Here is a 16364-nt window from a genome sequence, read left to right on the forward strand (position 1 = left end):
TGTGAATAGAATTATTATTGCAATATTCACAGTATAATTAAATTAAATATGTATGTAAAGTAATAGATAGTATGTTTAATTGAGAAAATTTTATAATATATTATTCTCAAACATATCATCTCTCCTAATTCCTCACAGATACTTCACACTTTGCCACCCATCCAAATACATTCTTTTTTTCCCTGTCTTTGTGAAAATCAATCAGAAATATAGAAAAGAAAAGATAAAATAAGAAGCATGCATGCACAGCCCCACATATCCCCAAAATCTAAAATCAAACTATATAAGTAAATGTACAATAAGACAAAAATGCTCCCCATAATATGAATATGCACCAAAAGCCTATGAAATACCATAAAGTTTATTTTGTGTTTACTTCTGGGAATGGGGTCTATCCTGAAGTGTGGCTGAAATACCTAATTTCACACCACTGGGGAAAAACTAAAATTTCTTTTGCAAACAACTGTAATCATTGGCTGGGGTGAGATTCTGTGTCCATATCTCCATCACAGTTCTGAGACCTAACTGACTTGAACCTGTGCAGGAGCTATGTATGCGGGCATTTCTCTGTCAGTTCATATGTTCAAGATGCAAACATATATGTTATATATTGTTAACTTAAAATATACTAGAATAAAATATATATTTTTCTGAAATTAAAATATTTTATTAAAATATATTCTTTGATATGGTCAAAAGGACTCATTAAGAGCTCGTTACACAAATATGAAGACCAAAGTTCAAGTCCTCATGACTATAGGCTTAAATCAATGGATACAGTGGCAATATCTATAATCCAAGAACTATAGAAGTGGAGATTGGAGGATCCCTGTTACTATAGGCACTGTGAGACTTTGATACATTTCTGAGGAGATGCAATCAAATATCTATTCAGGAAATCAGCTACAACAGACCAAAGTAATTACTCCAGCAAAGTTCATTCAGATATACTGAGAGAGGATACATTGTGTGTAAGGGGTTACTTACAGGATGACTCAAGTGTATCTATATCTCTGGAAAGCAAACTGGCTGTGTGGGATGATCCAGGAAAGCTGCAATCCTGGTCAGCCAGCCCACAAGTTTGTAGTTCTCATCAAGGCAGGTTGGCTGTTTAATCTGTCTCTTCCTCCAGTAATCATTTACTGAGCTCATACTCTTGTGGGGGACATTTTATGAATCCTGTTTGTTTACGAAGTTCCAGAGACCTGCAAGTCGTTCATTTTCTGAATCCCGTGACATTGTATATCTTACTAGGTATGTATTAACCTTAAACTTCTGACAGTTTATAACAGTGTCTAGAAAATTGCTAATAAATGATACTAGTGTGTTAACACACTAATTGAAAACAATTTATAATAATTTAAAATAATTTATAATCAGTACATGTTCTATTTGAATAATCTATCTATCATATATATACATACACACACACATATATATATAGATATGTATATAATTAAAATATTTATATTGTTGCAATAAGCTCTGAGTGGCCTTAATCAATGTCACTCAGAAAGTCACCACCCATTGTGCAACTCTCTTTCCTGAGATCAGTTTGGAAGACTGTGATGGTGGATATTTTCCTTCATGTGTCATCATGAGAATGGTTATTGACAGGAGCAGCAGTACACATTTGAGGCTTGTACTGGTGAATTTGGAATCACAGACCTACACACATATATTCACATACATATGTATGTATATACATAAATATGTAGATAGATAGATAGATAGATAGATAGATAGATAGATAGATAGACAGACAGACATACCATTCTCCTGAAATATATAAGGAAACTGGTTTACATTGCCTTCAGGTAAAAAAGAAGTTTCTTTCTCATCTACTAGGCCGAGTATTATATGAGGTCACTTCTGAAAGACCATTTATTGCCTATTATAAATTTTATACAATAAAAGTTCAGAAGCTAAAATGTCTATGTATAAATGTCTATGTATATGCTTGTCTACATCCTCTAGTCAGTCATGTAATGTCACTTTTATATGTTTTGAGAGTTGACTATTTGACTCTGAGCAACAAATAAATATGCTCTTTGGTGGGGAATATCACTTTCCCCACTCCCACAGGAGGAAGGTAACAGTCTTACTCAGCTACAACACCTATAAACCACATGAAAAACCAGCCAGGCCTAATAATCCTAAGGGGTACAATAGTGGCACAAATTCATTGGTAGTAGTTAACAGCTCTCTCATTGGACTGAAGACACACTTAAGAAGAGGGAAATTGGGCTTATTAATGGAAATGTAGTTAACTACTAGTCCTAGTGAAGTCATGCTTATTAGAAGAGAATCTACAAACACTATCCTACTAAACATGAACCCTGAAATCAATATTAATTGATTAATTGTCCTAATAATCACAGATAAGTGTACTCTCCATCCCTCAACCAGGAATCTTCTCTTTGTAACAGATGGAGACCATACAGAAAATAACAACAATGAAAATTCAAAATTGTGGGATCGGTTTCTAGAAATATATCTACAAAAATTCCCACAGCTAAGGCTCTGGAAATATTTCAGGAGAAAGGGAGAAACAACCGTGAGAGTGAGAGGATCAAAAAGTATACCGCAAGATGGTATCTTTTAATAACATAAGAAGCTATATTCATAAAGGTTTTCCAACATGATTGAGAAACATGAGGTAAAAAGACACAAATGAACAACTTAAATGCAATATTGGTTCTTTTCCCATTTTTATTTTGTTATCTATAGTAAGAACAGAAGAAAGAATGTGATTTGGACTTCTCTATGATGGCTTTCTCTAACAAAACATTAATTTCCTAAAATAAAATAAAATTGTAAAATTATATAGTTTTTATACTTTCTACCAATAAAAACAAAATAATATCAACTATATTTGGGTTGGTGAAGGAGAAAATAGTTACTTGATTCAACTATATACATAGTGCCCATTGATTTGAATCTTATTTGGGGAGTGGGCCTTAAAACTTCTCTTGGCTAATCATCATCCTGCTATCTTACTACATAGCTCACATTTGTTCTGTAGATAGTACATGGTTGGGAAAAAAGCTTCACCAGCAGAGGCTTCACTTTCCTTCAAACAGTTTGTCTTGGCACCACACCTTCCTCATGGCATTCTTCATGTCTGTATTCCTCAGTGTGTAGATGAGAGGGTTGAACAATGGTGCAATCATGGTGTAAAACAGAGCAAACACCTTGTCATCCCCAACAGAATCACCCATTGGAACATAGGTAAAGATGAGTGGCAAGAAGAACATGAACACTACGGTGATATGTGAGCCACAGGTAGAAAGAGCTTTGCGACGGCCTTCTGATGACCTGGTCCTCAAGATGGACAAAATGATGATGTAAGAAATGACCAATGCAACAAAGGTCAAAATGGACATCACCCCTGTAGTGGTAATGATTACAATAACCAGAAGTCTTGTCTCAGTGCAGGCCAGCTTCAGCAGAGGGAATATATCACAGAAGTAGTGGTCTATTTCATTGGTGCCACAGAAAGGAAGTCTGATAATAACTAATACATGCACAAGTGAGTGTATAAAAGCACCAAAAACTGAGCCTATCACAAGAATGTAGCATACCTGTCTGCTCATCGTGATCATGTAGTAAAGAGGTCTGCAAATTGCTACATAGCGATCATAGGCCATGACCACCAATATAAATATCTCAGTGGCACCAAAGAAGTGGGCATAAAACATTTGTGCTATGCAGGCATTGTAGGAAATTGTGTTACATTGTACCAATAGGCCTATAATAAATTTTGGGGCTACTGTGGAAGTGAAGCAGACATCCATGAAAGACAGATAGCTGAGAAAAAAGTACATCGGCTGCTCACTAAGCTGACTGCCCTTGATAGTGAGAAGAACAATCAAGTTTCCACAGAGAATTGCAAGATAGCATAGTAAGAATAACACAGCACATATTGCCTTGACATCCTCATTATGGAAAAGCCCCAGTAAGATAAATTCTGTGATGTTCCCATATCCCATTGCTTCTGTGTGTTTGATTATTTAGAGGGAAAGTATGTGTGATTGATATCTTTGATTTATTTTCAGAGTCATTTTAACCAATAAGTATATGTATTGACTGTTTGGGATAATTAAATTGTAAGTCTGTTACTGTAAATAGACTTTTGTTTAAGATGCATGAAATAATTGAAAGTATGGTAAATTCATTCACAAGAACAGATGTGTAGAGTGACACTGATAAAGCAAATGTAGTTCAAATAATAAATTAATTTTAGTTGCTGGAGAAATTCCAAAACTTTACACTTGGTAAGAACAAGACAGATACTTTAAAAGTTAAACACATATTCTAAGTTCAAAACTAAGATACAAGTGGATTCAATATGTCACATTACACTCTTCATAGCAACCTCACAATTGATATTAAAACCTATGATAAAAATAATAAATGTGATAAAGAGCAACTGACAAAATTTTAGAGAACATGATGGAGTCTTGTCTGGGTTCCAGAGAGACTATGATTTTCTCTATTTCACTTCATTTTCCAGTTCATTTTCCAATCACATCCGGAGGCCCAGATGTTGTCATCAATTGTTCCTATTCTGGCATTGCCTTGGATGTTAGCTCCTGCAGGGACACAGTATACATCCAGAGGACTGCCTTCTGGTCACCTGTTTAAACAACATGCATCTTTAGATTGAACTACATGTTTTTACTTTACAAGATTCTCTGCATGTGCATGATGAAAATTCTTAAAATATGTGAGTGAAAAGAAAAAATATTTTCCTTCTTTTCTTATGTATTTTCTGTAAATGCAATAGCTGGTATAAAATGTGTCACCCAGATGCTCAATTCAAGAAGCTTTACAGAAGTAAATCAATTAATCAACCTTATCCATGAATGAAAATGTCACCTACTATAAAGAGTTAGAATGCTGAGTGATCTATGCACTTTGCCCTATGTGGCATTACAGATAAATCATCAGGAAAAGTACATTTGACACAGAAAGAGTTAATGGATAGAATCTTATGGATCTATTCATAATCTACCCATTCATCTCAAGTTAATACACTCATTTGATTATTCCCCAATTTTATGAAAGTGTCATATGAGAAAGGGTACAGTTAAATCTAAAAGCAGGGAAATGAAAATTAAATAATAATGTCATGTTACTCTGAGTTCTTGCCATTTTGCACATATAATTCAAAATAATTATAGATTAGTATTTATTCTGTTAAAAGGACTCCACTAAAAGGACAAAAAATACACGCATTGCTACATTTTTAATGTTCGAAACAGGAAAAGGTCTAAATACATACAAGTAACAAAGCAGAAATAGAGTATGATATATTATTACTGTGGAATACATAATAGATACTTCAATACATTAAATGGATCTATATGACAATAAGGAAAATCATGTAGTGCAAAGACAAGCATGTTATTATCTAATATATTATTTCTTTCTTTACTAAGGTAGATATAATAATAGAAAGAACACCTTCGGCATAATAATCTGCAAGTTGTCACATATGATATAAACCATAAACTTTGAAACATATAGTTTCAAAGATAACCCAAATTTAATAATGATTATGTAATACATCATACCAAACTGATATCTATGTGTACTTGAGTGATTAAATGAATTTTAAAAGATGTGGAATCACATGCTTATATCTAAGAAATAAAGTAGGTGATGATCAAAAGATTCTATAATCAAACTAAATGCTGATTTCCTTACCAGTGAGATTTTCCTTACTTCTTTAATGAAAAACTTAAGCTCATGATTAACCTGTTATTTCTTCCTTCACTGAGGTAAAGGTAGTTGCAGAAGGAACAACCTATGCACTATAATCTGCAAATCATCAAATATGATGCAAATATAAGTAGACATACTCCTGTCCCTCATATGCATGTCCAAAGAAATATTCCTCAAAAACTAACAAACAAACAAAGAAACAGGGAATACATTTAATCACCACCAACATTTAAATAAATATCCCCAGTTCTTCATTTTCTCTCAGGATGAGGAAAATTCAATGTCATTTCCATTTTGTAACTTGGTTATTTTATTTATTCACATTTCAATTGTTATTTCCCTTCCTGGTTTCCTCTCCCCAAACACCTATCCCATCCCCTCTCCCCACTGCTTTTATGAGGGAGTTCCCTCATATATCCACTCACTCCTGCCTCAGCAGCCTAGCATTCCCCTCTATTTTTAAATTGTCAATAGAATTCGAATAAAATACATGATTTCTTAGATATAAAGTTGACATTGAGGATTCAAGACATAATGAAAAGAGGAAGATACTCAGCTTTAGGCTTCCATATTCTTGTTGATTTTTTTGACTCACATAAATTATTCTCTTCAGGAAAAATGTTTGTCAAATAATTCCTAAGACACAATCTCTAGCTGTGTCTACAAGGAAGAAATGCCAGCATTATCATTGTGCTTCTCCTTTGCATAGAATTGGCTTTGATTTTCTCAAAATCACTGCATACCATATATGATGTTAAGCTTTGATTGTTCTCATGCAGATGTGTACTAGATAATATTTTCCACCACAGGGTATTCATCTCATAAATATCCAAACAATCTTGTATAGACATATATCTCTAATATGGGGTAATAACTAACTAAAATTAGCTATTTTTGAGTGTGAGGGGGTGAAACTTCATCTTGTTTAATTGGCTTATTTTTAAAAGGAAATAATTTCTGAACATTTCTAAGGCATTTGTAAAACAAGGGGAGCGCTGAGGATATTTTCCTTCAGCAATTTTATGTGACCTTAAATATGGATTTGAGTAGAAGTTACAAGCTAATTTGAAAACTAATTCTGCATTAATAAGGCTTGCATTAATATGAACAAAGAGGGGACAGTACTACATGAAGTCACTGATAGAGGGGCAGAAATCAGGTGACAAATTTACTCAAGAAAATTGAATATAATGCCTACAAAAGAAAATCCTCCTTACGCAGAATAATCAAACCAAACACCTTGCAGAAAATAAAATTTTCTCCCTGTACTGTGACATATATATAATTATTAACAGATTTCTGAAATTTACTGTGTACATTTGCTTATTGTTTATTTGTTTATGTAATTTTCAAATGTTTGATTTCATCATCATTTTTCTACCGTAAGTAATTAAGACTCTATCCTTACTTCCCTTCTTATTCTGTTCCAGCATTTCCCATTACAGAATTTAAAATTAAGACTTCAACAAAATATCCCTGACAGATTTTTCTATTGGAAAACATCCTCTAAAAATTTGTCACAAATATTAAATATGAAATTAGGATATGAACAGAATGAATTTAAGTTATCAAAATCAATTAGCAAGCAGCTATATTATCAGAATACATGGTTCCTGAGAATTACCATTCTGCTAGAAAACAAGAAAATAAGAATGGATTATTCTATGATTTGTATTTACAGTAAAGATTTATTTTAAGTAATGGGAAAAAAAGGATGACATAAAAAATGTAAAATTAAAAAGCTTACACTTTCATGTTGGCCAATTCCTATCAGCATTTGAAGTAATTTCAACTCGTGACAATAAACTTTAAAAATACACTCTGACACAAAATAACTAGTAGATATTTCAAGTGGTAAAACTGAAATCAAATAAGCAGTATGCTCTGTGTATTTGTGGAATTGTAATTAAAATAAATGGGGCATTTAGCACTTACTCTGTGAATACTGAATATGAAAACAAGAGGCCCATCAGATTCATGTGACAAATGGGAGTTGCATCCCGACTCCTTGACGTTGACTTCCTTCCTTCTCTGTGATGATGAAGTTTCAAATCCAATCCTGCAGGGCACGTTTCTGGAGAAACTGCAGTCCAGTAGAAGAGAATTTAAGGGCACTGAAGAGACTTGGATGAAATCTCACCTGAACACTCCCCAAGGAAATTCTGGGAGCAATATGTCAAAAATAAATGTGTGTTTATTTTACCTATCCATGTTTAGCTTTTCATGTGTCCTTTAAAAGTATTTTAAATGGCTTAAGCTACCATATGACATACCATTACACAAGGTTTATGTTATCGGAAAAATGTATTCTAAAATATTTACCACTTTCTACACAGGAATTAAGTATTTACATACTCATTACATCTTGACCGTCTTCTTAACTATAAAGGCTTAAAGTCTATTAATAAAAAACAAAATTGTAAGTTCCTTAATGTAATAAGGGTCAAATTTAGATGACCTCATTTCAAACTCCTTATAAGATGCACCTTTTACAATGTCATTCCATGCCCCAAGGTATGTCATCAGGTTTATACTACCTAACTTTTCTCATACTATGTAAGTTTTTTAGTGTGTTATTTTCTATTTCATTTTGCTTAATACTATGATTTTCTTAAATTTTTATTTTTAATTATTTCTCTTATTGTTTGAGATGGTAATGACACCATTTCTCACTTTTACTTTCTCTCTCCAAACCCTCCTATATACCCATCCTTGTTCTCTTTCAAAGTTATGGCTACTTTTTATGATTAACGTGTTAAATACATTTCATATATATATATATATATGCAGTGTGTGTGTATGTGTGTGTGTGTGTCTGTGTGTGTGTGTCTGTGTGTGTGTATACACACACATAATACTAAATACATAACTATAACCTGATCAGTCTGTATACAGTTAGTTGTATTTATGTATCCAGACTGACCATTTGGTATGGTATAATTTACAGTAGTCTTACTTAGGGTTCACTCTTTCTTCCCTTCCAGTACTTCTTAATTTCCAGGATTTTTAACAGTCATCTTATTGATTTTTCCATGCTTTTCTAGGAAATTATTAAGATTATCAAAGAATGTATTGGCAAAAATGAAAGATATTTAAGGACCCACCGCAATATGAATGTGTGGTTGGATTTTACCAGAAATTTTTAGTAAATCTATATACTTTGATTTAAAGAGGGACATGATACACTTTTGTTGTTGTTTATATCCAGGCTCTTTTTAAAGAACTTACTCATGTGGTTTTGTTAGAACTAACTTATTTGGTTCTTTTTAAAATTATTTTATAATATTTACATTCTCATCATTGCCCCCACTTGGTCCTCTCTCATACAGTTCATCATCCCATTTCTCCTCCGCCTTAGCTCCAAGGGGGTACTCCAAGCCACCCCACCAGGGTTCTCCCTTCCCTGTGGCCTCAAGGCTCTCCAGGATTAAGCACATCTTCCTCCACGTGGACCTCTGCTACATATGTGCCAGAGAACTGTGTATGCTCCTGGTTATTGTCTCAGTCTCTGGGAGCTCTATGGAATCTGGGTTAGCTGAGACTGCTGGTCTTCCTATGGCGTTGCTCTCCTTTTCAGCTTTTTCAATCCTTCCCCTAATTCAACCATAGAAGTCCCTGCCTTCAGTCCAATAGTTGAGTGTAAGTATCTGTCTCAGTCAGCTGTTCATACGGCCTCTAGGAGGACAGCCATGCCAGGCTCCTGAGTGCAAACACATCATAGCATAGAAATGCCAAGTGTTGGTGCCTGCCCCACCCCATGATATGGATCCCAAGTTGGTCCATTCTTTGGAAATCCTTTCCTTTAGTCTCTTCTCCATTTTTGTGCCTGCAGTTCTTTTAGACAAGAACTATTCTGAATCAGGAATTTGACTGTAGTTTGCTAAACCTGTCCTTCCACTCGTGGCCATGCCTATCTACTGGAGGGGGATTCTTCAAGTTCCCTTTCCCCAGTGCTGGGAATTTTGACTTGAGTCACCCCCAAATAGTCCTGAGAGTGTCTCAACTCCCAGGTCTCTGATACTTTCTAGAGAGTCCACCTACCCCCAACTCCCTGAGGCTGCTTATATGCCTGCATTCTCTTGGCCCACTGGGCTTCTTTCCTGTCCCTTTCCCCTCCCAGTCCCTTCTCCTACTCATGTCCCTCCGTCTTCTGCCCTCCATGATTATTTCCTGCCCCCTTCTAAGTGGAAGTGAATCCTCCTCACTTGGGCATTTCTGCTTGATACACTTCTTATGGTCTGTCTGTAGGTTGTATCCTAGGTATTCTGTACTTTTTGGCTAATATCCACTTATCTGCAAGTCCATACCATGCATGATCTTTTGGTTCTGAGCTACCTCTCTGAGGATGATATTTTCTAGTTCCATCCATTTATCTGCAACATTCATAATTTCATCATTTTTAATATTTGAATAGTATTCCATTGGTTAAATGAACCACATTCTCTGTGTTCATCCATCCCTTGAGGTACATCTGGGTTTTCCCAGCTTCTGGTTATTACAAATAAGACTTCTATGAACATGATATAGCACACATCTCTGTGGTATGGTAGGGTGTCTTTTGGGTATATGCCCAAGAGTGTTATAGCTGGTTCTTCAGGTAGAACTATCTCAAATTTTCTGACAAACCACCAAATTGATTTTCCAGAGTGGTTGTACCAGTTTGAAATCCTACCAGCAGTAGAGGATTGTTCCTCTTTCTCCACAGCTTCACTATATTTTAATCTTAGCCATTTTGATTGGTGTGAGGTGGAATTTAAAAAGAATTTTTCAGATGTGTTTCCTAGGTACCAATGAGTTGTCGTGTCACATGGTGGGTGACTTGGTGGATAATAATTTATTTTTTTACATTTTCAAAGGCTAAAGTTTGAGATCACACTAGTGATGGGATAACTACTTGCTAAGGACTCTGAAGAGAATCTGTACCATGCACCATCTAGATCCTGAGTTTATAGGCCTTTGTGAAAGCTCTTTGGTTTGTAAAAATCTCAATTCAATTGGCCATCACTTTCACATAGCATTTCTCTGTGTGTGCTTATCTTTATTTCTTAAGTTATCTTTATAAAGAGTTCACCTCATGAACTATTTTATCATTATTATCTCTATGTCTAAATAAAGTACAATCTGAGGTAAAGAGAATAAGGATTCATACCATTGTTTTCTGTTGGACAAGCAAGAGAAATACAGGAATACCCACTCTTAAACCATGATAGGGTGTTTTGTGTCAATTTCTACTCCCTGGAATTGTATTCTGACAACTTCTATGAAAATCTTCATAACTCACTCTGATACTGTAGTTCTATCAGGTTCTTTTCTGCACTTACTAGAAATCTCCTATTCAAGGCCCTGGGTTCGGTTCTCAGCTCCAAAAAAAAAAATCTCCTATTATTTCATGTCATGGCTTATATCTTTATAAGGGAGGTCTCTACTTTCCTACACAGGCTTTCTTGAGATGTTTCACTGAGTTGGAAGCAATAAGGTGTATTCTCATGTAGAAAGCAAACATGACTGAATGACATGCTCTTTTTTTCTTTCCAAGTGGAGAGGCTTAATGTAAGGATGAGACAAAGGAGAGGGACAAGAGAGAGAAGAAGAGTAGAAAAGGAAAGTGTAGATGCTGGCCATGAGCACTTGGAGAGAAAGGGGGAGGGAGGATTGGAGAGAGAAGGGACAAAGAAGAAGAGGGGAAGAGCAAGAGAACAAGAGCAAGAGCAAGAGTGACATGCTCTTTTCAGAGGCAACCACATTGTCTAGATGTGAAAAACATATTTCTTTTTCAAGGAAGAAAAATCTGTTAGTGACAACCCAATGGATTAGATAATCAGGTGAAATTCATCACTTCCCCTCACTAAAGTTTACATTATATTACTTGGATTTCCATTCTTTTCTGTACTGAAGTGTTTATTTCAGCCAATATATCCACAGAAGTTGTACAATGTGTCTTATTGCAAAACACTGGAAATGGTTTATATAGGACACAGTCTACAGGAGCTGTGTGACAGCAAAAATGTGGATGCTATGTTCTTTATATGTTTGAAGGTAATATGGGACTCAAAATGTACCTAGAGGGCTCAGAGATGATTCAATGGTTAAAAGCCCACGTTGTTTTTGCAGAAGACCTAGATATAATTCTCATCATCCACACTAAAGTTCAATACCATCCTTAACAACAATTCTAGAAATCCAATTTTCCCATCTGATATCTGTGTGGATACCAGGCACAAACATGTTACACAGATATGCATTAAATATTAACACTCAAATACTAAAGTGAAATAAATGAAATGATGGACCTACTTTCAATGTGCATAATTTTCTTTGTCTTAAAAAAGAGAAGAAACTAATTATGATTCTGTCAACGAGAATCTAAAACTGAAAATCCAGGAAGAACAGGATCAAGTTGTAGCTACATGAGGACAACATGGTTAAGATTGAGACTTAAATGCAAAGAATTTAAAAAGAAGAGATATATAATACACTTATCTTTATACTCTGTTTTAGATTGTACAGATTTCTATTACCAATACAGAAACACAAACATAGTAATTATCATCAGTCTTTTGGCGAATTTCTAAGTTTGGATTATGTCTCATGACTGGAATGAGTGAGGATCTAGGTTCAATACCAGGCACTAGAGAAAAATAAAAATTAAAGGAACAGAAATAGAAAAAAAATTGATATAAATTTTATTTTCTGATTTACCAGTTTATGAAAGCAATAAAAGTCTCAGGGTAAAAGAATTCATACTTAGTATTTTCTATGAACAATAACACACAGGAAATCATTGAAATTACAAATATTCTTAGCACTAATACTTTTCAACGTTAGTATAGTAATAAATAATGATTAAATTAATATTCTGTTCTACTGTAAAAATTTCCATTTCTCCTTTACTAATAATATTATTTCCCAAATTAGATTCAAATTTCACTAAAGTAATTTATATTTGAAATGTAATATTTTGGTTTTAAACTGAAATACTCCTTTGGGTCATCCTGCTTTTGCTTAATCTGTCAATATGTCCACATACATTTTTAAAGCGATTGTTCTCTTTATTCTAACCAATATAGACATCTACTTTAAATTAACCTACATATGCCTCATTTAGTTGAACACTGTTTTTATAAAGAAAACACTATAATTAATGCGTGCAAGAGTAAGCTTATTAATGAAGTTAGAAGATAGCAATCAGTAGAAGGGTATAAGTATTAAAGAAGAAAAATTGGGACTACAACCCCAATATTGAGAGCAGAATATGAGAGATTCTCAGGAGTAAGCTCTTCTTTCTGCATTCTGTTAGTCTTCTAGTATTTTATCACAGAGAACACATGGGAAAAATTCTGAATCTATCATTAAATAGAAGAGAGATTTCTTCAAGTGTATGCATTTTCTTCTATACTAGCACCTGCTTCAGTTATTTGAAATCTGCCACAATTTGCTGAGTCTAGAGAATAAAATAAATTATGATATTATTAAAATATCTTAATAAAATAATATATAATTGAAATATATGTGTGTATATACAAGCATGAATGCAATAACGTAAAAAAATAGAGGTAGTGAATTTGAAGAAAAAGAAGGTGTAAATTGGAAGGTTCTTAGAGAGGAAAGGGAAGAATGTTGTACATATATTATCATCACCAAAATAAAAAGTAACTAACTGGAAGATGTAAAACTCATGAGACTTTGAATACAGGAAGTGATTATATAGATAGATAATTATTAGGAGAGAACTTCAGAAGGCAACAGGAAGAAGGGCAAATAATACAATTACAGACACAAGTGTGTTAGAACAGAAAGGATGGAGAGTGAGAAACACAGAATAAAACATGAACAAAAAAATCAAGTGTCTTCATATCTACCTATATTTCATGCTTTATCCCATGACTCAAAATTAACTCAAAACTGTGTTTCATTTTGTCTCTTTACTATATGAACTTATAATCCTCATGCCCTAAGAAGTTAGTATATTAAACATTAATAAAAACAATGTTATTAACTTCTAATTTAATGCAAATTATGAAAATAGACTGGAGACCTCATTTACTTTCTATTCTCTGAGACCACTCTCTTTCTCCATAATTTCTTCATGGCATTTTTCACCTCTGCATTCCTCAGTGTGTAAATCAGAGGGTTAAGCAAAGGTGTCCCAATTGAATAAAATGTAGCTATCATCTTGTCCATAGGAAATGTTGTTGCAGGGCGTGTGTATATAAAGATACAAGGTCCAAAGAAAAGAATGACCACAATAATGTGGGATATGCAGGTGGATAGGGCTTTCCTCCTCCCCTCAGCACTGTGGTTTCTTAGGGAACGAAGAATAATGACATAGGAGACCATCAGCATGAGGAAACTCACTGTACAAATGGCTCCACTGTTGGACACCAGAAGCAGGTTGATCATGTATGTGTCTGAACAGGCAAGTTTCAATAGTGGCTGCAAGTCACAAAAATAATGATCAATCTCATTGGGACCACAAAAGGGCAAACTCAAGGCCAGAAATATCTGCACTAAAGAATGCACACAGGATCCCACCCAGGCTATGGCCACCAGCATTCCACAGACCCGGCGGCTCATGATGGTCATATAATGTAGGGGCTTGCAGATGGCCACATAGCGATCCACAGCCATGAGAATGAGGATAAAGATTTCCAGACAGCCAAAGAAATGAAATGTAAAGACTTGGATTATGCACTCAGTGAAAGAGATAGAGGCTTGTTTCAGAAGGGAGTCCACAATTGTTCTAGGGGCTATGGTTGTAGAGAAGCAAGTGTCAGACAAGGATAAGTAGAACAAGAAGAAGTACATGGGACTCCCAAGGGCCTGGCTTGTCTTGATGGTAGCAATGATCAGCAAGTTACCCAGTAATGTCCCCATGTAAAAAAGCAAAAATACAACAAATAGGACTTTCTTCCTAAAAGGATCCTGCGTCAAACCAAGTAGAATGAACTCAGTCACATTGTTATTCAGCCACATTGTTTCTCATTAGTGATCAGATATCATTAATGTAAAACACCTTATCTGAAAAAAGAAAAAGACATTCATTTTGAGGTTGGCATATGATGTTATGGAGCATTTTAAGCAAAAGTAGCCCTCATTAAGGATATTCTGTCTGTTATTTTTTAAAAGATTTATTTATTTGTTTTCTGTAAGTGTACAAGTACACTGTTGATGTTTTCAGACACACCCGGAGAGGGCATCAGATCCCATTACAGATGACTGTGAGCCAAGATGTGGTTGCTTGGAATTGAACTCAGGATCTCTGGAAGAGCAGTTAGTGCTCTTAACCTCTGAGCCATTTCTCCAGCCCCCTGTCTGTTACTTTTTAATAAGTGATTCAGCACTTCTTCCTGAATTTTAGTGACCATTTATCTCCACTGTTGTCAGTCCCAAATATGGTTAGGAATGGTTTGATGTAAACTTTTCAAACACAGATCCCTGTTATCGCAATTATAGTTAATATTACAACTCAATGAATATAAAGTTACTATATGTGATCTATGCTACTTTTATCATCAACTTTAATTTTTCACACTTAATTAACAGCAAAGAACATAGTCAACTTAATATTTAACATATATTTGAACTTAGCATTTAACATAATTTGATTGCCTTGGTGTTTAGTGAAACAAATAGGAAGTTGCCTCTTAGTACCAAACCATGAAGAATATCATATATTTTTGACATATCATTATGTACATTTTGAAGAAATGATAATATATGTAATATTTCAAAAATCCTACAAAAATCTTCCAGATATTTGAATATAAACATGAGGAAAATAAATATTTCTAATTTCCAAATAATCTGAAAATTTTGAGGTACATCTTACCTAACACAATGTTTCAGAATAATAGTTCTTGCTGGCTACAAATAGCATTAATATTACCACTTTTAATTCTTTCTTGTATTGGATGATGTTTTAGCGCATTCAAAGTCTAGTGGTTATGATTAAATAAAATTAAAATGGTGGATATCATGGTTCCATTGTTTTCATGATAAACATTTTTATTCACATGTGTTAAAATCAACTGACAGAGGACTAGAGAATAAATGTAATCCCCAGTAGTTTTTAATAAACACTATATTCTTAGAATAGAGAAGTAATGCAGAATCCAAATGAAGGTATGGTTTTGCAGAAGATAAAAAGTAAATAGTCAGTGATTGACTCTTGATTCAGTTTGTTTCTACCTCAAAAGTCATTTACTCATTTTCAATACCAGAACTTTCAATTAAAAATTAACATGGAATATTATATTTTCATGATTTTTGCTTTTAAACTAAAAGCCTTTTCCCCCAATTATTTGTCCTCAAAATAATGATATATTACACATATAATCAGTTATACTTAAATTGAAGTGATATCTATTTATAAGCTACATGGAAAGCTTATATATCCCACCCACATAGTCACTGCATGATTTTGGAAGCTATTAGTCAAAGCAAGGATATAACGGAGAAGAGAGACACAAAATTATGTTTATATGCATTTAGGTTACTCTCAACAAATTTTCTTCTCTATCATAAGCTTGTGATGTTTTTTTCCTTTCTATAAATCAAAAATACTTGTGGGAAATTGCCAGATAGTTTTCATTGTAGCTTCTATAAATTTGGCAACAATCTTAGACTAAAAGAGA

The 16364-nt window shown here is 34.2% G+C and overlaps 2 protein-coding genes across 2 annotated transcripts; both read right to left on the reverse strand.

Annotated features, from left to right (window-relative positions):
- Positions 1–3065: 3065 nt before the first annotated feature.
- LOC116900422 (olfactory receptor 4P4-like) lies at positions 3066–3992 on the reverse strand. The gene has a single exon (XM_032902165.1). It carries the CDS (start codon positions 3990–3992, stop codon positions 3066–3068), a length of 927 nt encoding a protein of 308 aa, XP_032758056.1.
- A 9778-nt stretch (positions 3993–13770) lies between these two features.
- LOC116900424 (olfactory receptor 4C16-like) lies at positions 13771–14703 on the reverse strand. The gene has a single exon (XM_032902166.1). The coding sequence runs from the start codon at positions 14701–14703 to the stop codon at positions 13771–13773; it is 933 nt and encodes a 310-aa protein (XP_032758057.1).
- Between the last annotated feature and the right edge of the window lie 1661 nt (positions 14704–16364).

The sequence above is a fragment of the Rattus rattus genome, chromosome 5 (genome assembly GCF_011064425.1).
Source record: "Rattus rattus isolate New Zealand chromosome 5, Rrattus_CSIRO_v1, whole genome shotgun sequence".
Lineage (NCBI taxonomy): Eukaryota > Metazoa > Chordata > Mammalia > Rodentia > Muridae > Rattus > Rattus rattus.

What these genes read in the sequence shown, in the direction of transcription:
- LOC116900424 (XM_032902166.1), bottom strand. Translation starts at nt 14,703, where the DNA reads ATGTGGCTGAATAACAATGTGACTGAGTTCATTCTACTTGGTTTGACG.
- LOC116900422 (XM_032902165.1), bottom strand. Translation starts at nt 3,992, where the DNA reads ATGGGATATGGGAACATCACAGAATTTATCTTACTGGGGCTTTTCCAT.